We start from the raw sequence: 27,498 nt of genomic DNA on the forward strand, positions 1-27,498 counted from the left end.
CCAGATATCCCCTGTGTCCTGAGCTGATCCCCAGGAGTGTGGGCAGCAGGTAAGGAAGGGATTCTGCTCTGCTCTGACCTCTCCTGCAGTGCTGCTTCCAGCTCTGGGGCCCCAGCATCAGGACATGAAGCTGATGGAGGGAGTCCAGAGGACACTGTGGAGATGCTCTGAGGACTGAAAAACATCTGCTATGGGCATCCCTCCTATAGCTGAGAGAGTTGGGAGTTCTAAGCCTGAAGAAGAGAAGGCTCTGAGGAAACATTAGAGCCCCTTCCACTGCCTAAAGGACTCCAAGAGAGCTGAAGAGGGACATTGGACAATGGCCTGGAGTGACAGAACAATGGGGAATGGCTTTAGTCTGACAGACAGCAGGGACAGATAGGATACTGGGAAGAAATTCTTGGCTGTGAGGTGGTGAGACCCTGGCACAGGCTGCCCAGAAAAGCAGTGGCTGCTCCATCCCTGGAAGCATGCAAGGTCACACTGGGTGGGGCTTGCAGAAACCTGGTCTAGTGAAAAATGTCCCTGCCCATGGCAGTGGAGTGGAACTGGAGGAGCTTCAAATGTCCCTTCCAATCTAAACCATTCTGTGGTTCTATGATCCTGAGTCAAGATCTTCATCAGCTGGATGATTTCCTCACAGTCTTTGTCCAGGACCTGGTCCCTAGGAGCTTCCCTTTTCATCTCTAGTGCTTGCACTGGAAGAAGCTGAAATGCTTAAATATCTTTGAAAGCTCAGGTTGCTGTTTCTCCTTCTTTATTCCCTCCCCATGTGCCAGGAGGTGTGAGGTTTCATAGAAACCTCTGACCTGAATTCAGTGTAGGGTCCCTCTTGGGAGTGTGGCTCCCACACATCGGGTCTGTGGCTGGAGAGCACAGGCAGTGCTGGCACTGCAGCAATTTTTGCCCTTCTCCAGCCACTCTCTGCCACTGTCCCACCCTGCTGACAGTCCCCACTGCCAGACCCCAGCCCAGGGGGCCCAGGACAGGAGATCAGCAGGTTCAAGCTGGGGATCACCCATGCGGGTGGGACTGTTTACAGGGCATCCACTCTCTGGCAGGGACCTGTTTGTGGTCCGGTGCTGTCCCATATTATAGAATCACAGAATCGTGATTTGGAAAAATGACACCACTGAATCCAACCATTTCCCAGCACTGCCAAACCCACCACTAAACCATGTCCCCAAGTACCACATTTACACGGCTTTTAAATCCCCCCAGGCAAGGTGCATGTGACAAGCGTATTGGGGAAGAAATTGCCCCAAATCGAAACATCTCCTGAAACACTTGAGGCCATTTCCCTTACAAGAGAGGAAATATATTGCTCAGTGCTGCTTAGTGCCCTTAGCAAAGCAACCTGCCTGTGCTTCGAGTGTTGGGACAGGGACCTGCGGGACCAGCGCTGCTCGGTACCTCTGGGACAGCGACAGGCGGGAGCGGCTCCTTATCGCTGCCGGTGCCACCGGGGCAGTGCCAGCACCCGGTAACGGGGTTTGCTGTCCCAGCAAAGGAGGCAGCGGGGAGGGCAGGACCCAGACAAAGGCGGCTCATCCCCGGCACGGCGCGGCGCACGGGCGCGGCCCGGGGCGGCGGCGGCGGCGGCGGCAGGTGCGGCTCCCCCCGGTCCTCCCGGTGCCCTCCGGTCCCCTCCGGTCCCCGCCCAGCCCCGCAGCAGCGCCGTCAATCAGCGGCGCCCCCGCTCCATCCTCCCCTCCCGCCCGCTGGTCGCGCTGCAGCGGGCTCGGTGACGGGAGGCTCCGCTCCCAGCCAGCACCGAGAACCGGGCGCGGCGGCGGAGGGGCTGGGAGGGCTGCCGAAGCATGCGGAGCCATGGGCCAGGGATGCGGACACTCCATCCTCTGCCGGAGCCAGCCCTACCAGGCGGCAGCGTCTGACATGTGAGTTCCCCTCTGGCCGGCACCGGGAATGGGGGACCGCGCCGGGAGGGAGGGATGCTCGGCAAAAAAGCGAAGGAGACCTCAGGGACGCAGGAAAAAGTTCCTCCTGCCTGACAGCTGTCGTGGAGGGGGTGGCAAGGAAATCACAAGAGGCTGCGACCCCTCCCTGTTTCCCACTTGCCACCTATGTTAGCCCTGGGGCAGGTCATCACTATTTCTTCTGTGCCACAGGGCTAATATGAACTGAATCTCCCTATTTCCCCATCACCCTCATCCCATAATGATTTCCTGCAAGGGTAGAAGGCTCCTGGCCCAGTGGTGGGCCGCAGGGGGGTCCGGGTGACTTTGTGAAATTGGGGTCAGGCTTCTGAATTGTGGTTTTGGCAGCTTCACGCAGGGCTAGAGGAGCCAGCCCCTGCACAGCCACCCACTCACCAAACAGATTTGGGGTCCCGGTGTCACGGTGCCTGTCTGTATATGGCGAGGTGGGAATGATGGGGGTCCTGGTGGTCTCATGCTGCAGCAGGCACAATGGGCTGTGTGTGAGAACGTGGGTGACCTTGCTGAGGGATGACAGTGCTCCCTGGAAGCAGGGAAGGGTGATGCTCTGAAGAGCCCACGTGGGAAGAGGGGCTGAGCTGGCTAACGGGAAGCTTGCAGTGTCTCAATTCCCATTGCCCACAGGCTTGGCTGGGCTGGCACAGACCCCCATCCCTGTGCACACGCATGTGCAGCGCTCACAGCTCCACAGCTGCTCGGGAGCAAGGCTGTGCACGGACAATTCACGGCATGTGGGTGCTCTGCCTCCTGCTACCAAGAGATCTGGGGTGCTCCCAATCCCTTTTCCCCCTGCTTCAGTGGGAGCAGAGCCCACATTTCAAAAAACCCTCTGGGAGGGTGAGCTGAACCACAGGTCTAGGGCACAAAGGAGAAAAGCTTCTCAGTGCTTGGATTCCTTTGTCAGACAGTGCCAGCTGCACATGCTCAGGCACTGCCTGGCTCAGCTGCTCACACCAGGACCACCAGAACCAGGAGGCACGTTGCTGCACTGGAATGTGCCCAGGAGCAGCCTCGGGTCTCCTGGAGCTGGTGCTTTGGGTGATGACAGGACTATCAGGGTGCAGGGAAGCTTCCATCCGCTCCTGCCCCAGCGTGACACGTTTCCCTCACCAGCTTTTCACACCTTCATGAGTTGACCTTTGGGTGAGAACCTTGTTCCTCTCCCTAGAAAATACCCTCCAGCATCTCTCTTGTCGCCATGCAGTGTGTGCCTTGGATCTGTTTTCACAAGGCCCCAGTAGGTGCTGATCCTCCTACGCTTCCGTGGGTGCTGGGTCTGTCTCTGCAGGCAGCATCCTTCCCTCAGCTCTCCTGGCTCACTCCCTGCTTCTGTGTGTGCTTTGTTCCCTGCAGAGATCCTCTCTGCTGCTGCCTGAACATGTGCACGTGTCCTTTTCTTTAAGCAAAACACACAAAGGTCTTGAAATACCACGAGATCCCCATGTTCCCTCCTGCCTCTGCTGCTGTTTAAAGGCTTTTAAAAAATGTAAATGACAGAAAATCTGGGTTGGCTGTGCCCAGGTAGGAATTGGCAGGCGAGGTAGGAATGATGAGTCCAGCTGCTTTAGCCTTTTGCCCAGGATATGTCCTTCATAGATATTAGTCCCTGTTCCTGTAAGGGGTGTAGAGAGGTGGAAAAGCTTCCCAAGAGTTGTCAGAGGATGATGGCCTTGCCCTGCAGTGCTCCCTGGAGGGGTTGCAGCGGTGAGGTTCATGCTGTGCAGAGGGATGTTCTCTGCTCCCTGCCTCCCCTCCAGCCCTGTTTGATGCTGCCTGGCAGTGCTGCATGAGGCTGGGATCCAGCGGTGGCCCAGCTCTCCCACGTGCATGGTGCATTTTTTTTGCACAGGGATGCAGGTGCAGCATTTTCCAGGTCACGTTTTAACCCATTTCCTCCTTTTCTCCCGTCGGGTGGGTGGACGCTGACCTGGTTAGAGGTGGGTGGGGTGTCGGGGTGCCTGGAGCTGCTGCTGTCACAGCATCTGACAGCAGCCAGGGCTGGGGAAGAAGCAACTGAGCTCTGCAGATGGAAAACACAGAGGAGGAGATGCAGCTCTGAGCATCCCTGCGGGAAGGATCCAGCTCAGTGGAGGCTGGGAGGGGTCAGGGCTTCCTTCAGGGCACAGCACTGTCTGGGATGCAGGGGGTGTGAGCTGTGCTCAGCCACACTTTGGAAGCCTTGGAGCACCTGCAAAGCTGAGGGCAGGCTGTCAAACCCCTTGGAGAACCCTCCAGACCTTTCATGGTTACTGCTAGTCACGCTGCATGTGTGAAATGTCATGGAAAATACCAACCCCATCACTCCATAGTCCTGTCAGTTTGGCCCAGATGTCTCTGCTCCCCTGCCAGGCACTCACTTGTCAGGGAAAGGGCTTCAGTGGAATGATGTTAACCTGGTCCTCTATTGTTGGAGTTCTTAGGTGATGTTCTCCATGTTTTTCAAAGCCTCAGGCTCTTCCTGCACTTGTAACTGGGGCTCTTCAGGGTCACCCACCTGCCTGTGCACCCAGCCCTGGAGCCTGCAGGTGCTTGTCAGGGAAAATAGAGGGAAAACTCCTGGCTGCAAGCTTCCTGCATTCTGCATATGCCAGGAGCTTCCCAGCACCCTGCACCTGTCCATGGGAGGTCTCCAGGGTGAGCACAGAATTTCCCCTCCATCACCCCGGGGCATCTCCCTGAGCATCTCCAGCTTCAGAACAGCCAGTTGTTTGGAAGTGTTGGGAATTGGGCCAGATTCTGGCTCTGTTAGTGAGGACTCTCACTGAGTGTGCCCTGGCCATCATCTGCAGCAGAGCCCTGCTCATCCCCTGCGAGCTGTGCTGCTCTGGGGGCTCTGGGAGGATAAGCATCCATCTAGGGCTGAATGCAGGATTCCCTGGGGGCAGCAGTGGATGCAGCAGCAATTTCTGGGAATGCCTCTTTCCTCCTGCTTCCCTCTGACCCTGCTCCTTGCTTTTACTTTTGTCTCATTCCCAGCTCCCACGTGGCTCAGCAGGAGCTGTGCTGGGCTGTGGACAGAAATGCCAGCAGGGCTCGGAGCTACCTGGGACTTTCTGCCTATCTGGATTTCCCCTGTCCTCAATGGATGGGCCTGTCTGGAGGGGAGAGTGAGTTGGACAGGGAGTGTTGGGAGATGCTTTGTTTGCTCTATCTGCACAGCACAGCAGCAGCAGCACTGGGGTCAGGCAGTGGAGAGGCTGCTGAAGAAGCCTGGAGCTTGCTTTGGGTTGGAAAGAACCTTAAAGCCCATCCAGTTCCTTGTCCCTACCATGTCTAGGGACACCTTTCAGTACACCAGGTTGTTCCTCATCCAATCTGGCTTTGTAGGAAGGTCTACAAATGTGTAGGAAGGTGTTTGGAAACACCTTGTAGGAATCAGTCCTCAAACCTTGTCATCCACACAAGATCCTCGGGGAATGGACCAGTATGGACTTGCTGGGTGTCAGCTCAGGAATGTCCCTGAGGCTGCTTATTTGGCAGCAGCAGCAGCCCTTGGTCTGCTCCTGTCCCCAAATCCTGCTCCTGGACCCATATTCTGAGTTCTGCCTGCATCACTGGTGTGTGGAGTCAGAAGGGAGGAAGGACGTGGGAGAATCTTGGGTGGGTTCAAGCCTTTGGGGCCTTTGTCAGTTTGTATTTTCTGTGATAAATCAAATAGAACAAAGGGAAGGATTTGGAAGTGGGATGGGGTGCATTTCCCACTGAAAATATTAAACCCTGACATTTTTGGCTATGACTGGGGCTGGCTTAGGGCTTAGCCTGAGCATTGCAGCCATCGAGGACAGCCTCACTACGTGTTTCGACATCCCCAGAGCCCTTTGCTCTCCACCCAAAGAGAGGAAAGCAGACAGCAGTGCTGCCAGTGCAGCTCTGGGACAAAGTGATGACTTAGCCAGAATCCTCCTCTGGCTCCCAGTCGCTTCCCAGCCCCTTCTCAGTCTGTTAATAACGTGCACGTTTCAGCTGGGTGACTCAGAAGCAGTGAGAAGATATTTATAAGGAGCATTTGAAAGGCAGAGACTGGTGGAGGGTTTTCTTCCCCCTTTTCTTCTCTCGAGCTGGTGCTAGCTGATTGTGCCTGTGCTTTTCTTGGCTGTGGAGTGAGGTCTGGAGGGTGACCTGTGCATGTCCCCTGAAGTTCAGTGTCTGCTTGCTATGGCATGAAGATGCTGATGCTCCAATGAAAACCTCCATGCAAACCCCTTGGTGTTGACAGGGACACTTAACCTCACCCCATTGCAGCAGAGCCCCAATGCCACTGCCTGAGAGGACAAAAGCTGGCAGGGCACTCAGGATTTGGGAATACAGGGATTTGCAGCCTCTGATGGTCCTCAGCCTGCCTCTGAGGCATGGAGCCCTGTCAGGTGTTGGCAGAGATCAGCCTGGTGAGGATGTTGCTGCTTTGTGGTGATGCTCTGGAATGTCTGTGCAGCTTCTTGCTGGTTTGGGGTTTATCCTCACACCAGAGCTGCCCTGTGTACTCACTCCTTGTCTCCACAGCCCTGTCCTCAAGCCAATACTTGGCTTGAGCCTGGCTGGAAGGACACAAGCTGTGGGTGTTGCTGTGTTTTCCCTCGCTCTCCCCAAAATTGGGTCTTTCCCCATGTTTTCTACTGGTGTGATCACAGACAGGTGGATGGCAGCATCCTTCCTGCAAAGTAGGTGGAAGCCATGAAATCTTTAAGTAAGAAATTTGGGTCAAGGAAGGTGGGGAACAGTGCCAGAGTCCCTGACCTCCTGACTCAACAGGGTGATGGAAATTTTCAAGAATTTGATTGTCAGCTGCTCAAGCAGCAATGGGATGGAACTCCTGCTCTCCTCCTGAGAGGAGGGTGCTGGATCCTGAGCATGGGCATCCTTGGGAGCTGCAGGATGTGGGGACCCCCTTGGTCCTTCTGCAGTGCCTCAGGAGTAGAGCTGGGCCCCCCTTTGGCTGCTGAGGGGCTGAAGCTGGGCCTGAGGTTAGGAGTAGGGTCAGGGTCAGAGCTAAGGTTAGGGGTAGGTCTAAGATTAGGGTTAGAGTTAGGGTCAGAGCTACTGCTAAAGTTGGACTAAATTTAGGTCTGGATTTAGGGTTATGATCAAGTTTAGGGCTAGTGTTTGGATTAGGGATAGGTTTAAGGTTAAGGCTAAAGCTAAGTTCAGCTTTAAGTTTAGATCTAGAGCTAAGATAAAAGATTTAGGGTCTGGTTAGATCTGAGAGTAGTGATAGAGTTTGGGTTAAGTCTAGGGCTGGTGTTTGGTCCATGGCTAAGTGTAAGGTTCAGGTTAGTATTAGTAGTACTAACTTTAGGTTTATGCTTAGGTTTAGACTTAAGCTTAGGTTTAGGGTTGTCGCTATCCTAGATTTAGGGTTAGGGTTAAAATTTTGCTTCAGGTTAGTTTACCATCTGTGTTAGAGCTAGATTTAAGGCTTAGTTCAGTGTTAGGGCTATAGTTAGGTTTAGATTTCGAGCTAGGCTGGGTCTAAGTTTAGGGTTAGAACTATGCCTAGGTGTAGGTTTATGGTTAGTTCTATGACTAGGGTCACAGTTAGTGCTAGACTAGAGTTAGTGTGAGGTCTGCCAGGACAAAGGCATGCAGTGCTCCATTCTCCCTCAGCAGAATATGCTCCATTTTCCCCATCAGCACAGCCTTGTGGCCTTCCCATCCCCGCTTTTCCCCCTTCAGCTGAGCCAAAGGCTCTCTGGGACCTGTAACGTGGTTTGATTTTGTCTTGAACCTGTCCTGACCTCACTGGGGAGTGGGACAGATGCTGAAACCCCCAAAACTGGAGTGTTTTGCTAAAGCTCAAGTGAGCAAAACCAGTGTTGGCTGTGGGCAAAGCAGGTTTTGAGGCGTGAGAGGTGTCTGTCTGGAAATGCTGGCAAACTGCAGAGGGCCAAGAATTCCCCCAAAATCACCCCAAAGGCCCTAAGGCACTGAGGTGTCCTTGGGGTGCTGTTTCCTTTGGTCAGACCCAGCTGCAGCTGCATGCAGCACCCAGCTCACAGATGTCACAGGAAACAAGCTGCTCACAGTGGGAGCTGGGAATGATGAACCCTGAGAGGCTTAGGAAGGGGTTGGGGGGTCCTGCTGTTGGGTCTGAGTGTCTCCAGGGAAATGATGCTCCTGGGAATGGCTGTGGGCACCAGTCAGGCATCTCTCACTGGTCCTGCACCTACCAGATCAACAGGACACAGCTGGAACTGCTTGGAGAAGGATTCGTGCTGTGTTGTGCCATGCTGAGGACTAGGTGGAGTGGCCACCAGTGCCTCCACATGGTTTGGGAACCCAGAGTTCAGGGTTATGTCCTTTGGGCCCACCCCATATCCAGTTGTAACCATCTCCCTTACTTCAAGACGATGAAGCAACCTGTGCCACTGTGCTGCTCCTGTGGGAATGCAGGGATGGGAAGAAGGTCTCATTCCCCAGGAGCAGCGTGGGAGCTGGCTGCTGGGCGCGTGGGTGTGCTGTTGTGGTGAAGATGGAGTGCTCTGCCAAGGGGGGGGGACAGGGACAGGGACAGGGACAGGGACAGGGACAGGGACAGCAGGTCCGTGGGCTGGTGAGAAGTGCAGAGTCAGGCACGCTGTGCACAGAGCCTGGAGGGAGCTCCACATGCCAGCCCAGAGTGTGGAGAGCTGTAGCACGGGCAGGGGGACCCCAGTTTTGTCCCCTGGTCTCCTCCCTCCTGCAACCCCCAATCTGCAGGCACAGCAGAGAACCACTGTGGACCAAAGAGGGACCAGAGTGAAGCTTTGGGAATCCTGTTTCCATCCTTCCCAGTGCAGCTCAGTTGGATCCCAGCTCCTGAACCAGCCCTGTCATGGAGAGTGTGACACAGGGAAGAGGACAAGGCTGGGGACTCTTTCCAGAGAGCAGTGGCTGCTGGCCATCCTCTGTCCAGGCAGAGAAGATGGAGCCAGCAGTTCAACCGCAGGGAAGCCATTAATTAATGGAAAGCATGATGGAGGATTAAAAGCCTGACGTGCTCCGGCACTGGTCCCAGTACCAGTGGGATCTTGGCTGTGCCAGGGATCAGCCCAGAAGGGTGTGCCAGGGGAGGTTTAGTTTGGATATTAGGGAAAATTCCTTCCCTAAAGGGGTGCAGTGGTGGAGTCTCCGTCCCTCAAAGGATCTAAAAGTTCTGTGGGTGTGGCATTTGGGGACATGGGTTAAAGGTGGGCTTGGCAGTGCTGGGGGAATGGTTGAACTTGATGGTCTCAGAGGGCTTTTCCAGCCTCTGCAATTCTGTTTCCATATTCCATGTGGCATCTCCATGCCTGTCCCAGGGCTGAGCTGCATCTCTCTGCCAGTTCCATCTCTCCCTCAGTACCCACACCAGCCCCATCGCCGGCAGTCCATACAGCCAATCCTCACCCCCAGCTGCCCCCTCTCCTCCTCTCAGCAAAAGCTGAGGCTTCAGGAGCTAAAAGCTCAACTCAGCTCTGGGAAATGGATTGGAAGTGTCAGACAGAGCCATTCCCACCCCAATAAGCCTCCAAAGCATGAGTGGCTTCGAGCTGTGTCATCTCTGGTCCCTCCACAGATGGTCCCCACTCCCTGCACTGACTCTGGCTCATGGGAATATTTGGATTTGAGAAGAAGTCCTGGCCCAGTGAGTGGCTCCCACTTGTGCCATGTTCACAGATGGAGGAGTCAGTCAGGAATCTGTGGTGTTGCTTGGGGGATGATCCCTGCTCCTGAGGAGCTGTTGTTTGTGGAAAGCATGGGGCATGGAAAGCACAGGCAAGATTCTGGCTCCTGCTTTATTCACACTATTTTTAAGGGAAAACAATGCTGGAAAGGAAAAAAAAAAAATCAAAGGGTAGGCGATGAACACATGCTGAACCATCATCAACAGCAGCTTTCTTTCCCCCTCTAGTTGTCAACTAAATGGAGTAATTGAAAGATGAATTGGCAGCATCTGTAGGGTTGCATTTATCCAAGGATAATTCCCCAGGGATTCAGGGTAACCGTGTGCTTTCTCTCTCACCTTGCTATCCTGCCTGTTTTGTCTCCCTTGGGGTGCTGGTGGCTTTACTTGGAGGTCCTTGTGGTGGGATTTGCAAGGATGTCATGCAACAGGGGTGAAAATTTGCAGTAGGGACAGGGATTTGCAGCCTTGCAGGGCTGCCAGGCTTCCCAGCTCCATCACCACAGCATTCCTGTGGCTCCTAGCAGCCCCGGGAGCTACTCCCCCAGCCTGGCAGTGGGGACATCTGCTTGCACAGGACCTGATGCTGCAGGGCAGAGCACCCAGAGCAGTGTGTTTGCCAAGTAAACAGGGCTCAGCCTTCTGCAGCCGGATCAGCAGCCTCCACAGGTTTGCTCAGCAAATAAATCCCACCCAGCAAAGCTTTGGTGCCACCGGTGCCCATCCTGCCCTGCTCCTGCCAGCTGCTCTGTCACTGCCCAGCGTGCTGCAGCACCTGCCATGATCCTGCAGGTCTGGAATTGTGCAGGGCTCATGATGGCTTCTGTGGGAATCCAGGGCTTCCCTCTGGCTGCCCTGGCAGATCTGGGACCCTGGCAGTGGGTCAGGAACCCCCCTGGACAGAGCCCCCAGAGACACTGTCTGTGATCTCTGTCCATGGAAAAGAGTTTTCAATCTTACAGGATCAATTCCAAGCTCTGAGTGTTTGATATAAGTAATAATTAAGTGTGGCACGGGTGCAAAAGTAAAATTTTAGGTTTCTAGATTAAGGGTTCAAAGGGGACAAGATGGAGGAAATTGGGTGTGTCTTGTCCTTTTTCTCCTTCTTCATGCCCTCCATGTTTCACTGTGCTGTTGGCATTTTTCTGTTGGTTTAGGCTGGGGACACACTGTCCAACGTAGGTGACAGATATTGGCACGTTATTGTAAATCCAGCACAGGTAGTTTCTGGTATTTAATGTTTGTAGCATCCCACTGAGGGCAGAGCCCCACACGCTGCCCTGCAGGACAGAGCTGCGGCAGGGCAGCAGAACATGTTAGAGATAAACAGAATAAACAACCTTGAAACCAGCACAGACCAATTATGGCTTCTGCTTTGGCAGTGGGGCTGACAGACAGAGACTTTCTACAATCTCAGAATCATCAATACCACAGATTTTGACACTGGAGGCATATTCTTCTTTTTACCTTCACTCCCAGAGCAGCAGAACTGTGGCTTGGTCAGGATGTGACTGTGGGTACTGAGCATCCCACCTTGCTGCAGCATCCCTGGCAGAGTGGGACAGACACTGGGGTCACCACTGTCACCCCATGGGGACACTGCTGCTTTTCCTCCACAGAGCTCTCTGGTGCTGGGGCCAAGCCACCCTCCAGCCTTCCAGCTCCTCTAAAGTCACCAGAATCACTTGTGCACTTATAGGCCACTAAGTGCTGTAATTACAGATATGCTTTAATTAACATAATTGCGTTTCTACACAAATAAAACATTTGGCACAGTTAATTCCAAGGCTGCAGCTCCAAACACAGGGCTCCCTGGCCCCCCTGCAGAGGTGGCAGGGGGGCTGGCAGAGAGTGGGGTTCTCACCTCCCTGCCAGAAGTTCATCCCAGTCCCAGCCAGAGCCTGAGCCAGAGCCCCCTGTCCCCACTGGAGTGTCCTGCCCTGCTTTGGTGGAGCCAGCTGTGCTGGCAGACACTTGGATGGCTGGGAGATGGCACAGGGCTTACTGGGGCACTGCACTGGGCTCAGTGGAACAGAGCACTGGGATTTCTGGGGTGCAGCAAACCCAGGGGTTTGCTGGGACACAAGACTGGCTTGCTGGGATGCAGCCCTGGCTTTGCTGGGACACAGCTGGAGCCCAGCTGTGCCCTTGCAGTTGTGCCAGGGGGTGCTCACCCTGGCTGGGCAATGGGCACATCCCAGAACCTCCCACTGAGCTGCCCCCAGGGTGTTTTGCCCTCTCAGCACCCAGAGGCCTCCCACTCCCCAGCCCCTCTTTAGCAGACCCCAGAGCTCACCACGCTCTCAGGAGTCTTTGGATGAAGGCTGGAGGCAGAGGCAGCATGCCAGCCCTTTGCCAGGAAGATGCCAGGAAGAACTGGGAAAATGGCTGGTGCTTATGTGCTAAAATGCCCTTTTCATTAAAAAAAAACTGAAGAAAAAGGGAAAAAACATATTCCATTTTTCTCCAGCTGAAAATGAAAGTGATTATGTAACAAGCAATAAATTACAGAAAGGAATGAGTCATTGGAGCAAATCCCAAGAAAGGCACAGTATTTTTAGCTCCAACACCCTGTGCTGTACTGTGCATTAACCCTTGCAGGACTTGGGCCCCCACTTCAAAATGCCCCTAGGGTGACCCCCACCAGAGGCATCATATTGTTTGTTGTGAGGATTTTGTCCCTGTGACATTCCCAAGGGAAGATGGAAATTATGTAAGCTGTGGGCTCCTCATCCCATGGTCCTCCTTTGTATGGGATGCTTTTGGGTGGTCCAAAATACTGCTCACCCCAGATCCATGTCCCCATCCTGGGCTAAGCCCCTGCTTCTCTTCCCCTCTGCTCATTCCCACTGGGATAATTAATCCTGATCCCTTCCTGAGACCCTGGGCACCACTGTTGTTTCCTTGCCAAAGAGCCTGAAGAATTAATTAGGAAATAAAAGCGAGGAACAAATTAATTGGAAGAGAACTAGCGAGGGAGCAAGTGAGCAGTACTGCTTTAATCCAGGTTAAATTGGGGAGTGATTGCTTTGCTAACAGAAGAGATGATGAGGGAGAATTGGAGCAGGCAGGTGCCAGGTGAGACAATGGCAAGGAGCATCCAGATGCCAAGGGATGCCCGTGGAAAGATGTACTGAGTGAGGAGGAAAATCCTGGAGGCACCAGTAGGAAGCTGGGAGAGGAATCTGGAAGAGAGGCTCAGAGCATCCTGGGGTCAGGGCTCAGAGTGTCCCAGGGTCACCACTTAGATCATCCTGGGGGCCCAGGGCTTGGAGCACCCCTAGGAAGAGGGCTCAATTGAGGCATGGAGCACCCCTGGGATCAGGGCTCAGGGCACACCTGGGATTTGGGCTTGGACACCCTTTGGAACAGGGTTTAGAGCATCCCTGGAGTCAGGGCATGGAACATCCCTTTCTTAAGTGACACTATCATTCATGCCTACTTTTGAGAATCCTGTGGAATCAGGTACCAGAGGACAAGGGACCCCATTCCTCGTGTGCCACGTTTCTTTGGGGTCTCCGAGCTGGTGGGAGCCAGACCTGCTTCCCTGTCTCTGAACAGATCCCTGGCTGCTCATGGCAGCACCACACTCCATTGTCACCTGGCAGCGACCCCACCCCTAAATCAGGGGCAAGGAGAGCAGCAGGGACGAGTGAGAGCTGGTGGCCAAGTCCTTGTGGCCTGCAGCTGGAGTGGGGTCAGCATGGAGTGACACAGCCAGCGCCAATGGATGTCATCTCCTCATCTTTTATTTAATCTGGCAGTAAATTCCTGTACTCCATATGCTTGGGCTGGGCTGGGATCTTCCTTATTGCTTCTGGGCCACCTGGAAGGGTGGCGTGGCACTGCATGTCCAGGGGCTGCTCTGCCCCCAGTACACTCTGTTCTGCAGGCACCTGCTGTCCCTTCTCCTGCTGCATGCTCTCAGTCTGGCACGTGCTTTCCCCAAAATCCATGTGTCCCTGCAGAGACATCCTGTCCCTCTAGGCAGCCCCTGTCCTTATGGACATGTGCTGTCCCTCTGCAAACATCCTTTCTGTCCTTTCAGGCACCTGCTGTCCCTCAGGACACGTGCTGTCCCCTGTCCTTCCAGACACAGGGTGTCCCCCAGATGCACGCTGTGCCCGTGGATGTCACCTGTACCTCTGGACATGTGCTGGTCCCATGAATGCAGGCTGTCACCCTGGATACAGGTTGTCCCTCTGGACACATGCTGTGCTCCTGGGTCCAGGCTGTCACCCACGGGCACATGCTGTCCTCTGGGATTCAGGCTGTTTCCATGGACACATTTGTCCCTGTGGATGCATGCTGTCCCCATGGATACAGGCTGTCCCTTTGGACACAGGCTGTCCCTTTGGATACAATCTGTCCCTTGGGATACACACTGTCCCTTTGGACACAGGCTGTCCCCCTGGATGCACACTGTCCCTTTGGACACAGGCTGTCCCTCTGGATGCACACTGTCCCCCTGGATGCACACTGTCCCCCTGGATGCATGCTTTCACCATGGCATATGCTAATCCCCTGTGGACATCCCCTCTCCCTCACCCCCCTGAGGGTACACTGGGGGTGTGCTCTGTCCTTGCCCACACAGGATAATCTCATGGGACAGGCTACAGATGAAATCCCACTAGCCAGGTTGAAGATGCTGCTGGTCACCATGCCCAGAGCTTGTCCACCAGGAGTGTTTGAGCCAGCTGGGAAAGCAGCCAAATAATGGGGAGAGAGGTATGGAAACAGAGCCAAGATTCATCTCAGCCCCACAGGCACCTGACCACCACAGTGGGGCCAGCAGGGCTCTGCCATCCCATTTGTCCCCCTAATTAGCCCTGTCATGTGTGGGGGCTACTGGTGGCCCCCCAGCCCCTGCCATGCTCTGAAACATCTCCATAGAGGCCCTCTAAGGGCTCCATCACTCGCTCATCAGGGTGTCACTCAGTCAGCTGGGCCCTTCCTCATCCCTTTGTCACCCCCCCACAGAATCTGCTCGGCTGGGAGGAACCCACAGGGAGCATCAAGTCCAACTTCTGGCCCTGCGCAGCACCACCCACAAGAGTCACATCACATCCCCAAAATGCTGCTTGAACTCTGTCAGGCTTGCTGCTGCTCTGGGGTGGCTGTTCCAGTGTCCTTCACCTTCTGGGTGAAGAATCTTTTCCTAATATCTCCCCTCAGTCTCCTCTTGTCCAGGCTGGACAGAACAAGTGACCTCAGCTGTTCCTCACACGGCTTCCCCTCAAGGCCCTTCAGCACCCTCACTGCCCTCCTTTAGACTCTTTCTAGTGGATTTAATGTCTTTTTTTTTTATTTTGTGATGCCCAAACCTGCCCCCAGCACTCGAGGTGCAGAGCAGGGTGGGACAATTCCCCCCTTTGCTCAGCTGGTGATGCTGGGCCTGATGCCCCCCCAGGACATGGGTGTGACTCTTGTGGCTCCTGTTCAACTTACTGCTGTCGTGGAAAGGTCCCTTTCCCCAGCACTGCTTGCCAGCAAATCATTTCCCAGTCTGTACATCGGGGCTGCCCCATCCCAGGTGCAGAATCCTTGCTGGACTTCACACACTTGGCAATTGTCCAACTCTTCAATTTGTCAGCAGCCCCTCCCAGCTTTTTATTGTCTGTGAACTTGCTTAGTCCGAACTTCCAGTCCTGTGGCCAAGTGATTTATAAAGATGTTGAAGAGCACAGGACTTCCTCATCCCTTTGTTATCCTGCTTTGAATCCAATGATAGCCCAAGCCCCAGGTCCCTGCAGCCTGTACCTCTGGGGGTCATCCCCACTGAGGGGCTGGTGCCAGGACACCCCAGGACACTCAGATCACTTGGGGCTGTGGCTGCTGTGGTGGATTAAGGGATCCCCCTTTATCCTGGATCCACCCTGATGGTGCTGGCATTTCTGGGGATGGCAGTGGTGCACACACACACTCACACAGCTCTTTCTTGCATCCACACATTCCCAACTCTCCTGCTGCTCCCAGGGGGTCCATGCCTAATGCCCATGGAGCCTCCTGGCACCCCCAGCACTGTGCCTGGCATTGCTGTCCCACAGCATTCCCTGTCCCACAGCATTCCCTATCCCACAGCATTCCCTGCCCCACAGCATTCCCTATCCCACAGCATTCCCTGTCCCACAGCATTCTCTGCCCCACAGCATTCCCTGCCCCACAGCATTCCCTGTCCCACTTGGGCACTGCAGCTGCATCCTGGGCACTGGGTGGGATTTATCCATGGGGTATCCATGGGGAAACCACAGAGCAGTAAATGGGATATCGATTGGCTGCCATTGTGGGGATTAGTGCAGAGAGGAAGAGCAGATGGATTGATTTCTGATGGGATTTAGAGCTGTCAGTGTACCTTGGATGAGCAGCTCCAGAGAAATAACACCCCAATCCATCCATGGATGCAGCAGGTCCATTAGTGGCCATGTCCCCCAAGCTGAGCTGAGTCTCTGTCACCCCTATTCCATGGGCAGGACCCCATCCCCATATGGCACCTGCATTGGCCACTGTGTCCATCCTTCCCTGCAGGACAGGGACACTCCAGAAGGCATCACAGCCCCGTGCCTGCCCAGAGCCAGCATCTGGCCCTGGTTCCACACCAGTGCCAGAGTTTAATGGCTCACAGCAGTCCTGGCCCAGCTGGGAACAGCCAGCCATGCTGCCCTCCTGCCCCGCTCTCCTCCCATCCCAGTGCTCCCAGTATACCCACAGATGCTGCTCTGAGGGCAGGTTGCTGCACTTGCCAGGGATGGGGATAAATGGGATTTCAGGGTGTGAAGGCTCATCTTGGTGCCTTAACCCCCCCCAAAATCTTCAACTTTGGGAGTTTGATACAATTTGCTGCCAGCACCTCCCAGGGAAAAGCTGGAGTGGGGTTTATCTCGGTGTCTTTGGTGTGGAATATTCCATTAACATGGAGTAAAGGTTAATATTTACTTGCCTGCATGAACTTTATTCCCATTGATGCCATCAGAACCCCTCCAGATGGGATGCGGCGTGGCTGCTCCCCAAGTCCCCAGGAAGAGACAGGAGGCACAGCACTTGATTGATCCACTCCAGGTTGGGAACAAGGGAAAACTACAGGATGGATGGGAATATGGGAAGCCCAGCTGCTGCCTCCCCTCAGCACCTACACTTATTTTCAGCAGCTCCAGGGCTGAGTTCTGAGGCTGTGTGTGTCCATCTGAGTACTGTGATGTTCCCATGCAAGGAATGCCATTCCTGGGGCACACAGAAAGGCCAGGAATCAATAATTACCCCGGGACTGGCTGGGAAATGAGCAATGATGCATGGATGCAATGGTGGTACTGCAGCACCAGTCCCTGCACCCTTGCATCCTTGCACCCATCTCCCATTCCCCTGTCCCCAGGTGCTCCTGTGTCCCTACACTGCCAGTCCCTGTGTCACTGTGTGTCACTCTCTGTCCCCAGGCCTTTTTGCCCACACCCCTGTGTCCCACCACTTGCCCCCAGCCTGTCCCCCACCATGTCCCTGCAGTTCCCGTGTCCCTGCACCCGTGTCCTACCCCCTGTCCCTGAGCACCTCTGGGTGAGCACAGGGACAGCTCCGTGCTGTGTCCCTGTGCCAGCAGGACCTGGCCAGGCTGGGGTGACACTTGGTACCTGCAGCAGGGTGAACCCAATAGCGGGGGGTTCCACACCCTGATTTTGGGGATCTGGCGGCTCTGGTGGTGTCCCATCAGAAAGATGGGCACTGTGAGATGCTGCTCTGGGGGGGCTGCGTGGGCTTGAGGGGTTCATGATGCTGTGTCACCCCCAGGGCAGGACCAGGCGGAGGCCGGGGTGGCTGGGGCAGAATGTCCGGGACCGGCCGGGAGCTCCTGGTGGCCCTGGCCACTAGATGTCCCCGCGGCTCCACGGGCCACCCCGACCCTCCTCCGGGCTCCCCGGGCATCCTGCGGGTCGGGGTGCCGGGAGAGAGATGGAGGGTGTAGCATGCGGAGTGTCCCCAAACCCTACCCCGCCTCGAGATGGCATTTCCTTGTCACCGCCAGTCCTGAGGAGGGTTGAGAGATGATGCGAGAAGCTTTGAGTCCTTTACGAGCCCCCAGCCAAACCTCAGAGCACCCTGGGGACACGGACAGAGAGGTGCAGGGACACGGGAGTGGCTGGGGAGGGGGACACAGGGCTGCAGAGACACAGGGACATGGAGGGGCAAGGATATAGGGCTGCAGGGACACGGGAGTGCCATCCTCCCCCAGACCAGAACTTCCTCTCCTGCCCGGAGGAGGAGGAGGAGGGATGGAGATTGTCGCGCTGCCGGTGTCCCTCTCACCGTGTGGCATGTGGCCGTCGTGTGACAGTCGATTTGAGCACGTTGACCCTCCATGCAGATTCCCAGGGGCCATTGGGGTAGGGACAGCATCCCGAAATCCCGGTACTTATGTCGGGGCGGAGGAGGAGAGGAGGGAGGAGGTGGCAATGGGGGGTTAATATAGGAGGGTAGGGGCGAATAAGATGTCCCCAAGATGAGGGTCCCCCTCTATCCAAGAGAGGGATGCTGCGTAGGACCCCCTTCAGTATCGTATAGGATGGGGGGCAGGGAAGACTTTCTCTACTGAGCATCAGGGTTAGCCTGGGGCAAGGGATGGGATGAGATTTCGGCCCCTCCATCAGGGAGGATGAGGGGAAGACCGCCCCAACCCAAACGGGGGGGCAGGGGTCGCTTTATTGGGAGGCGAAACATGCCCCAGAAGGGAGAAGGGGCAAGGGGGAACTCCCGGCCCGATCCCCGAGAGGGGAGGGTTTAACACGGGGGGAGATTGTCGCCCTCCCAAATACCAGACCCGTGACGGCACACCCGGCACCTGCCCCACAAGGAGAGCACTGCCAGCCCCTCTCCAAACTGGGGAGCGACGCCCTGATCCTCTCCCCACATAGGCACCCCCGCCCCATCTCTGTTCCCCCTTCAGCACCCCACACTGGGACTCCTATTCCTGCCCCCCTCCCAGTACTGGGGAGTGACATCCCGACCCAATTCCCACATCGGGACCACCCTCTCTACCCCCGCCCCACACCGGGGACCCCCATCCCACGCTGGGGGGCGATGTCCCATCCCCTCGGCACCCCGCACCCCCAGCCCACCCTCGGTTCTTAGAGCCGCTGTCCCGCAGAGCAGGTGCGGGGCGTGTCGCGATCGGCCGTGTCGTGGCGGGGCGTGTCGCGGCGGGGGCGTGCCCGCATCCCGCATCCCGCGGGCGGTGCGGGGCTGAGCGGGACCGGGATGGTGCCGGGATGGTGCCGGGATGGTGCCGCGGCTCCTCATCGCGCTCCTTCGCTTTTTCAGCCGCGGTTTCCTGCGGGCGGGGGACGCCGCTCCCGGCCCTGAGGCGCTACAGGTAGGGACGTTCGGGATCTCCGCCCCGAGGGGTCCCCCGCACCTTCCTCCTACTCGGGACCCTCCTCTTCTCAACCGGGATTTCCATCCCCAACCGCATCCCCCCAATCCCGGCTATCACCCATTCCACCTGGGACCCTAAACCCACCCCCTCCCCGTCCCACCCGGGAACTCCTACCCGGGACCCCGACCCACGTCCCCTGACACCTGGGACACTCCATTCACCTGCCCTGTTACTGGGGACCCCCACCCCGAGCACCTCTTCTTCCAGCCGGGACCCTCAGCCCTCCTCCCCTCCCAAACCACGACACGCGACTCGCCTCCTCTGCCCCCCGGGACCCCCATTCCCACGCGTCCCCTCCCGCTCGGTCCCGGGGGCTGTGGGGGTCCCCGTGTTTATGCTGTGGGGTGGGGTTGGGAGTCGGGGCTCGGACTCCTCATCCCTTCCCGCACCAAGGGCGGAGGGGGTTCTCCCGAGCACCTTTGCACCCGCTTCTCTCCCCCTTTTAGTGGGGGGGCTCTGAACCCCAACGGGGAGAGCTTGACAGGGAAACTGAGGCACAACTGGGGCTCCCGGTGCCGTTCTGTGTCGGTGTCCCCATCCCGCAGGGAGGAGCGGGGGGCTGGGGGGGGTGCGGATCCCGGCGGGATCCCGGGAGGAAATGGGCTGGACTGGCAGGGAGGGGGGGCCGGCCCGGTCCCGAGGGGACCCTCACGCCCTCCGGCAGCCGTGCCAGGAGTCGGGCCGCGCCATGGGGACTCTCCAGGACACTGTGAGCGACCCTGGGGAAAGGGATACCCTGGGGGTCCCCGGGGATCTGTGGCCTCGGGCTGGGGGTCCATTCTGTCCTGGGGCGTTTGGGGTGCGATGTGCTTGGGAGTGTCTGGGGGTTTCGTTTATTCTGGGGGGGTTGGGGTCCCCCTTTCCCTGTGTCCCCTTGCCCCTCTGGCAGTGGGAGCCTCAAGAGCTCGGCTGTGTGTTCCATCCTGCCGCCAGAGCTCGGGTGGGTATGCTGAGAAGGACAGAGCCCCCTCAGCACCCTCAGCAGGACTCAGCTCTGAGCCCCCCACCCTCCTTACACCAGCTGCATCCCAGTATGTGGGTGGGAAAACACTTGATCCTTCCCTCTCCCGCGCCTTCGAGCACACCCAAATTTGGGGAGGGGGTGACTTGAGGGGGGTTCTTCCCCTCTTGCAACCTGTCTGTTGGCCTGGATGGATCCCTGACCTGCGTGCCGATGGTTTTGGGTGTAAGATCCGCGGCTTTGGTCCCCCTGGGGGTACAGCTGCTTGGGGGGCTCCAGGGGGCTGTGGGTTCAAGACAGCAGCGAGGAGCTGGAGATTCAAGCTAGGAAACGAAGGGAAGGAAACGCTCTCTGGGAAATTGCCGAAAGCTGCTGACGGAGAGAAAGAAGCTGAGCAGGGCCAGTGTGCCCCGGGCGGGGGGGAAATGAGCCCCCCTTCCCCTCCGGATGGGAAGGTGGCGGCTTGAGGACATCGGAACTGTCGCTCTGCACGGGGTGGGATGTGACACTCCTCACTGCCCAGTGCGGTGGTCTGGGGGTCCCTGTAATCCCTGTCGGTCCCAGCCCTCCAGAACCCTTCTGGCCCCGACCTAGGAGGGCTCTGACAGCAGGGCAGGCTCTGAATCCCGGACACAGCCCCCCAAGGGGATCTGGGGGTGGGGGTAAGGGAGCCACAACTCCCAGCTTGGGGGGGCCAAAACACACCCATGTGGGAGGTAGTGGGCAGACTGGTTTTCTCCCAGACCACCAGCGCTGGAGTGGCAGCGAGGAGGAGGAGGAGGAGGAGGAGTGGATCGCATGGTGGGGCAGAGGTGCAGCCCCAGCCAGTCCTGGCTGTGGCAATGGGATGTGACTCAGGATGTGTGAGGAGTGAGTGGTAGGGATGGATCCTGCCCCTTCTCCAGCACATCCCAGCCCAGGGTAGGTGAGGAACAGCTCATCCCCCACAAAATACCACAGGACTCCCATTCCCATTGGTATCCTGGGTACTGACTGCATCTGGAACTCCCATCCCAGAGCCTAGGGGGGCATATAGGGGGTATACAGGGCTTGGGGCATTATTGCCGTCCAACACCCTGCAGTGGGGTGAGGCTGAGAATGTCTGTTCCTTCTGTCCCTCCCTGCCACGAGCTCCAATGCAATTACCTGCAGAGTGGATCATGAATCAAACGGTAATTGATACGTGTTCACAGCCTGGAGAAGCAGGAGGGGCTTGGGGAGGCCCCCACTGTCCCCAGGGATTGGGAGGGGGCTCTGGGGGGCTGCACTCAGGCACCTTTACTGACCTGCCAGGGGTTGGGGGGCTCCTCCTGCCTCAGTTTCCCCTCAGTGGGCTGAGGACCTGTTGAGGGCAGTGAGGGGACAGGCTTACGCGGGCGTTTGTCCTTGCGCTTCCTCTGGCAGACACAAACACATCAGCAGGGCAATAAAGGGGAGGAAAGGGCCGTGGCGGCTTCTTTCCATTACATGCAGCAGGGCTGGCTTCCTCCCACACTCAGCAGGGCTGGAAGGTAGAGCTGGATCCCCAAACTGGGATCTGTGGGTGCACCCCAGAGTTTCCCAGCCAGGCGGTCCCCACAGGGAGTCACTGCTTGCAGGAGTGGAATCAGCCTGTGCTGGCACTGCAGTGGCCTGGTGCTGGTTTTTGAGGGGCAGTGGGGTTTGGGATATAGGTTCCAGTGCTCTCATGCCTCATGACATCACCTGGGAAGGGAGGTCTGAGGTGGGAGTACCCCGCTGGACCCCAGGCAGTGGAGCTGGGATGGGGATAGTCCTGCTGCACCCCAAGCAGAATGAGTTGGAGGGGATTAGTCCTGCTGCACCCAGAGGGAGTTAGTCCTGCTGCATGCTGGGCAGTGAGAAGCTGGGACAGGATCCTCCCATTGCAGGATGACATGGTGGCATCTTCCCCCTGAACGGGATAGGCCCCTTGGGTGACCTTGGCTTTTTGGAGTCAAGCTGTGACATTTAGCAGGGAGGTGGTGGGCTGGGATCCCCTGCAAGCCTGGGTCTGGAGGGTGGTCCTCTGGGAGCTGAATCCATGGATTTGGGTATCCTGTTGCATACCCACCCTAGCCACCCCATGGATGTGGGGGAGAGGGTGGTGGGGACCTGCCTGAGGGAGCCATGGGGTGGAAAATGCCAGGGAATAGAGCTAGCTCCCGAGTCTCCCTCCTCTTGGTGCAGGAGAGATCACTGCTCCTGGCCTGGCTCTGGCAGATTCAGGGAGTCTGGCACCTTTAGATGCCCTGGCCACAGCTCTGGAACCCCCACCCTAGACAAGGGGAGGCTGGAGGCCAGACCCCTGGCTGGGTGCTGACCCGTTAAACACCAGCACTGTGATTTTTTCTTTTTTTCTGCCATGTAATGGGCTTTGGTCTTCTCCTGGCCATGCCTCATTTTTGCCATCTGAGTAGCAAGACACCCCCCCCCCCCCCCCAAATTCCTAGACCCCTTCACGGCAATTCAGAGCTGCATCCCACCATCAAACCCTCTCAGGCATGGAAAATAAGAGCAGTCCCTGTACAGACAGAGTGGAATCCCCTGGTGGGGGCAGCTCTGGCAGCCCCCAGCCCCCCACACCCTGCTCCGGAGCACTGCCCAAATCAAATTCCTCCCCAGCTGCAGATGGCCAGGAATTCAATTTTCCCAGATCCCATCAGAGACTGATAAATGAGGTCCCTAATCACTGTGCAGATCCCATTAGCTCCAGCCATGCCAGGAGGGGATGCACGGATGGATGTGGGAATGCTGCATCTCCCTCCCCATCCCACTGATTTCTGTCCCCCCAGGGGACTTAAATGTCCCCCAAGCCCTCTCTGGCTTCATCCCCAGAGCTTTGCCATGATGGTCCCAAATAGAGCCAGGCACTGAGACCCCTGCATGGCTAATCCACCAGAAAACATCTAGGAAAGTCCTGGAAACCCAGCCAGTGTGGGTGGGAAGGGGACTATGTGCCAGGGAAGTTTTTCCAGCAATGCCACGTCCCAGGAATGCACATCATGCCACCTCTCACCCAGCGCTGCCACTGCCAGCACCCAAAGCTTGGTGCCAGCTGGGTGCCAGCATGTTTCTGTCCTTTGGGGTGAAGGCAGCTGCATACCAGTGATTCTCCTAACCATGGGGCAGTTTCCCTGTAGCTGCTGTAGGAGGGTCCATGTGCCCCTCCCTGACATGAGTTAGGGACAAGTGATGTGGGGCTGAGTGGGGTCCCTTTTCCCCTCTCTGACGTGGCTTAGAGACAAGTGACAGTGAGATCCCCAGCCCTCACCACCTTCTCTTAGAATAGTGAACTAATTAGTGACAAACTAGTGACAGATCATTAGGCTAGTGGCCGAGCCAGCTGTTCCAAGAAGGCCACGATGTTCTGGGGACGGAAATCCTTGAGGACTGTGGCTGCTGTCCCGATTTGTCCTGCCCGACAAAGGGACATCAACAGGAAGCAACCTTGACTCTGGCCCAGTTCTCTTGGCCCCGGGAGGCCAGGCCAGGATGTGGGAGGACAGACTAGGAGCACCCCAAGGGCTTGTGAGCTGCCAGAGGTTAGGAAATTTGCTTGGTTCAGCAAAACATGCCGCTCAGAATGTGTGGGGTCCTCAGGGAGTGGCATCTGTCTGGTTCCAGGCTGTCAAAACTGCGTGTGCAAATGCTCTGTGCAAATGTCCTGTGCAGTGTGAGCATGCCAGGCTCCAGCGAGGCTGATGTGTGGGTGAGGATGAGGAGGAGGAGGAGGGGGTAAGGGATGCACTAAGCTCCAGGGAGACAGTGGGCTCAGCACTGTTCATTCCACCTGGACCAAACTCTACTGCCATTCCAGGCAGGTCTTGCATGGCCACAACCCTTTGCTGGCAGGGAAACTGAGGTAGGAAACCTCCACAGAAAGGGAAACTGAGGTAGGAAACCTCCTCAGAAAGGGAAACTGAGGTGGGCATGCAGGGCTACTTGTGTGAATTTTTGGGATGGCTAATTCCACAGACTTGTGTCCTCCAGCCCTTGCAAGCCTCAGCCTGGATTGCTGGGTGCCAGGGTAGCTCCTGCACCTCAGCCCTTGCTTCCCATCCATATTGCAATAGGACCCCAGGCAAATGACCATGAGGAGAAAAGAGATATCCCAGAAGTGTTTCCTTCCTGTTTGCCCTCATTATGCCCCTGGAAAAGATGAGGTAATTAAGGAGCTACCGTGTTACAGGTTGTTGCTGCCTGATTAGATTAAAGCAATGTAATTTGGGACTAAGAGCGGTGCTGGGAGGAAATGGATGGATGGCTTCCCAGCTGGAGTTGGGCAGAGCTGCCAGCTCTACCTTCCATCCATCCCTCCATCCTCTGTTGCCCTGGACCTTGCTCCAGGCACGCTGCTGGAGGGTTATCAGGGGTTCTCCTTTGGGGGACTAGATACTTCCTCTGTTTTCTCACCCCTACAGAGAGGATTTCCTGGGGAATTGTGACTGTGGGGCAGAGGGAAGGAGCCTGGAGCAGTGCTGGGGGTGACAGAGACAGGGTGACAGGGTGTCAGCAGTGTGGCAAAGCTGAAGGGTATCAGGGATGCTCTGGGGTGGGGGGAGAGTGGGAACAGGGATGCTGTCTCTATTTCCCCAGCTCTGTGGGGAGGATTCCCTGGGAAATCGTGGCTTTGGGCTGGGAAGAAGGAGCAGTGCAGGGAACGGGGACAGGGTGCCAGGGTTTTAGCAGTGTCACTCTGCCCACAGTGCAGCTGGTGACAGCAAAGTGGTAACAGTGCTGCCTTCAGGAGTTGCTTCCCTGCTCCTTAGCTCAGTTTCCCCATCCATACCCCAGTGTCAGAAGCTGGTGAGCTCCTGGCCCTGCCCCTGGTTGTTAGCCCAGCGTTGCCAACACACAGACAGAGCTTGGCTATATTTAACCACCATGGCCAGAGCACGAGGCTGAGCAGCCAGGGGAAAGCAGCCCCCCAGAACTGGAGGGGGCTGGGGCTGCTCAGCATTGCTGGAGGTGGGAGAGGAGGATGAATCATGGCTCAGGGATATTTTGGGATATTTTTAATGCCGCCAGATTGCTCGGCAAATGCTTGGGCAGGGTGGTGCGGGTGCAGGCTGGGTGTTTGCTGGCAGCTGTGGCTCGATTTGGGGGCCTAGGGGGATCAGCTGCTCCCCGTGGTGCTGTCACTCTGCATTGGAGAGGTGACAAAGGCAGGGACATCTGTCCCCATGCGCTTGGAAACAACTCTGGGTGTGATGGGTGGGGGCAAAAGAGGGTCCTGGAACATCATCTTCCTCCTTGAAGGGGAGGCAGGAGGGGAAAAAGTTTCTCCATCACTGGGATGGGGAAAAGGCAGAGCTGAGGCATGGGAGGGAGGGTGGGTGTGTCTGCCTGCGGCATTGTGGTGGATAGGGAGCCCTTGGACAGGTACCCAGGCACCCTCTGGGTGAGACATGGAGTGGTGAGGGTGGAGGTAGGCTGCCTCCCAGGATTTTGCTTTTCACCTGTCAAACGTAACAAGATCCAGAGGCTGGTGGCTAAAAATGCATCCTAGCTGAAGAGACCACAGTGGGAGGCAGCCCTAAGCCCCCAGCACTGGCTCTCAGCCTTGCAAAAAGGTGACTACATGGTTGCCCTCCCCATCCAGAGCTCTGCTTTGTAGGGAATTCCCTGGGGAGCAGCTCCTCTGTCCTTGAAGTCTGCAAACCCTCTGTGAGAGACATTGGGGCTGGTGAGACAGGCAGCAGGAGGGTCCTTTGCTGCACCCCAGACCCATGTTTGCTGTGTTCTGCACTCCCAAGCATCCCAATCCCTTTGCAATCTGAACCTGTAAAATCCATTGAGAAGCATCTGCATGGGATGTGGGTAGGGGGATGCACTGCCCACAGGCAGCAAGAGCTGTGCACTCAGCATCTTGGATGCTCAATTTGATTTGGGGCCTGCAACTGGGGGTGAAGTTGTCCAGACAGAGCGATGTCCAGCTCCATCCCAGAGGTGATTGCTCAGACTGGGGCTAATAGACCAATCCACTGCCAAAATTAATTGGGCTCATTTTCCTTGTGTTCACAGATGGATAAGGTCCCACTGGAGGGTGGGAGCCGAGTAAGCTCTGAGGGCTCCCTGTGTCATGGATGCCTCCAGCTTGAGCGGTCACTTCTGGCAGATCATTTACTTGGAGTTTTTACAGCAAAGCTGGGCTGGAAGCTTGGCAGGGAGATGATTCATTTCCTCGAGCTTCTTTGGGGAGGGTTGTGGCAGGAGTCTGCCACTGAAGCCTGGGCTGCTGCCAGCATTCCGCTGTAGAACCAGCACCCATGGGTGCTCTGGCAGCGATGTCAGGATCCATCTGGGGCCTCCCCAGCCCAGCATCCCCTTGCCAGGCAGGGTGGAGATCCTACAGCCCTGCTCAGCTCTCTCATCTCAGATGCTCCTAGGCAGCTGGTACTGCTGCCTGGCTCTCCGTGCCTGTTTTCCCATGGTTAAAGAGGCATCCAGTGGGTGGCAGGTCCTGGTTTTGAGCTTTCAGCTGTCTTCATGCAAACTCTACTCACTGAGTGCTCAGGTGTGTCCCCCTCAGAGAGAGACCCCAAGGTCCAGGTAACCTCAAGTGGGTTGAACATCCCAGTGGGTGCCTCACTGTCCTGGATCCAGCCTCTACCTGCTGCCAGGAGGTTCCTCCTCACCCTTGTGGGGGTCTCTGTTCATCTCCCAGGAGCAAGGCCAGGAGAAGGGTGCAAGCTCAGAGACCTGAGACCCTGTGACATCAGTGTCCTCCTCTTCTAGGCCCCACCCTCCACATGGCAGGTGTGACATGAACTTTTCTGGAGAGGAAGCTGGCCAGGATGGGATTTCTCTGTTTCATAAACACCCAGAGAAGATGGGGGTGCCAGGGAGGACAAACCAAGCTTCCACAGCTGGTGGTGGGGCAGGATCAGAGGACAGATGTTGCTGATCCTCTTGAAAAAAGTCATATTTTCACTGCTGGTGAATTCCCTCTGCTAAAAATACCTGCTTTTAAATCCCAGCAGGATCTATGGAAGCCTGGGATGGGGGCTTGGGAGCTTGTGCTGGGGGTCCTCATCACCACATGCATGGGGACAGGATGTTTCTGCAGCTATCCAAAGGGAAAAAGAGGGGCAAAAATAGCCATTTTCCATGAGGGAGAGAGCAGGTAGTGCTCTGGAGGTTGGCCTGTGGCAGGATTTGGCTTTGCTAGAGTGGGGGGGTCTGTGTTGGATCAGAAACAAACCCTTACTCTAAGGAGATGGATGGTGTCATGAATCTTCCACTGGCTCCAGTGGGAATATTGAGGCAGATATGGCTCTGGTGTTGCACTGCACCATGGGATGCTGGCCAAGGAGAGCTGGCAAAATTCCTGCCAGCATTGAGGTCCCATGGGTCACCCTGTCAGCTCGAGGAGTCTGGCAGGGTGAGATCAGTAGCCTTGTCCTCTCAGGCCAGAGAAAAGGTGGCAACAGTCTGTGGGTGGGGGCTTCACAGAGCCCTGTGTGTGCATGGTGGGGACAGGACAGGACAGGGTGCTGTTCACCTGCTTTGCAGGAGCAGC

At 56.5% G+C, this 27,498-nt stretch overlaps 1 protein-coding gene across 2 annotated transcripts in view; it reads left to right on the forward strand.

Moving 5' to 3' along the window:
- The first annotated feature begins 1,580 nt into the window (after positions 1 to 1,580).
- Positions 1,581 to 27,498, forward strand: part of PDE2A (phosphodiesterase 2A) — a 39,539-nt gene continuing 13,621 nt past the window's right edge. The window contains exons 1-2 of one of the 2 annotated variants that reach the window (XM_030257082.4): positions 1,581 to 1,898; positions 18,901 to 18,952. In XM_030257082.4, coding sequence (XP_030112942.2) covers positions 1,831 to 1,898; positions 18,901 to 18,952 — 120 coding nt within the window. In that variant the 5' untranslated portion in view covers positions 1,581 to 1,830. Of the gene's footprint in view, positions 1,899 to 18,900; positions 18,953 to 19,598; positions 19,725 to 27,498 lie in introns of those variants that run through there. The other variant, XM_030257005.4, reaches the window with a different exon arrangement.

This window comes from Taeniopygia guttata, chromosome 1, assembly GCF_048771995.1.
Source record: "Taeniopygia guttata chromosome 1, bTaeGut7.mat, whole genome shotgun sequence".
Lineage (NCBI taxonomy): Eukaryota > Metazoa > Chordata > Aves > Passeriformes > Estrildidae > Taeniopygia > Taeniopygia guttata.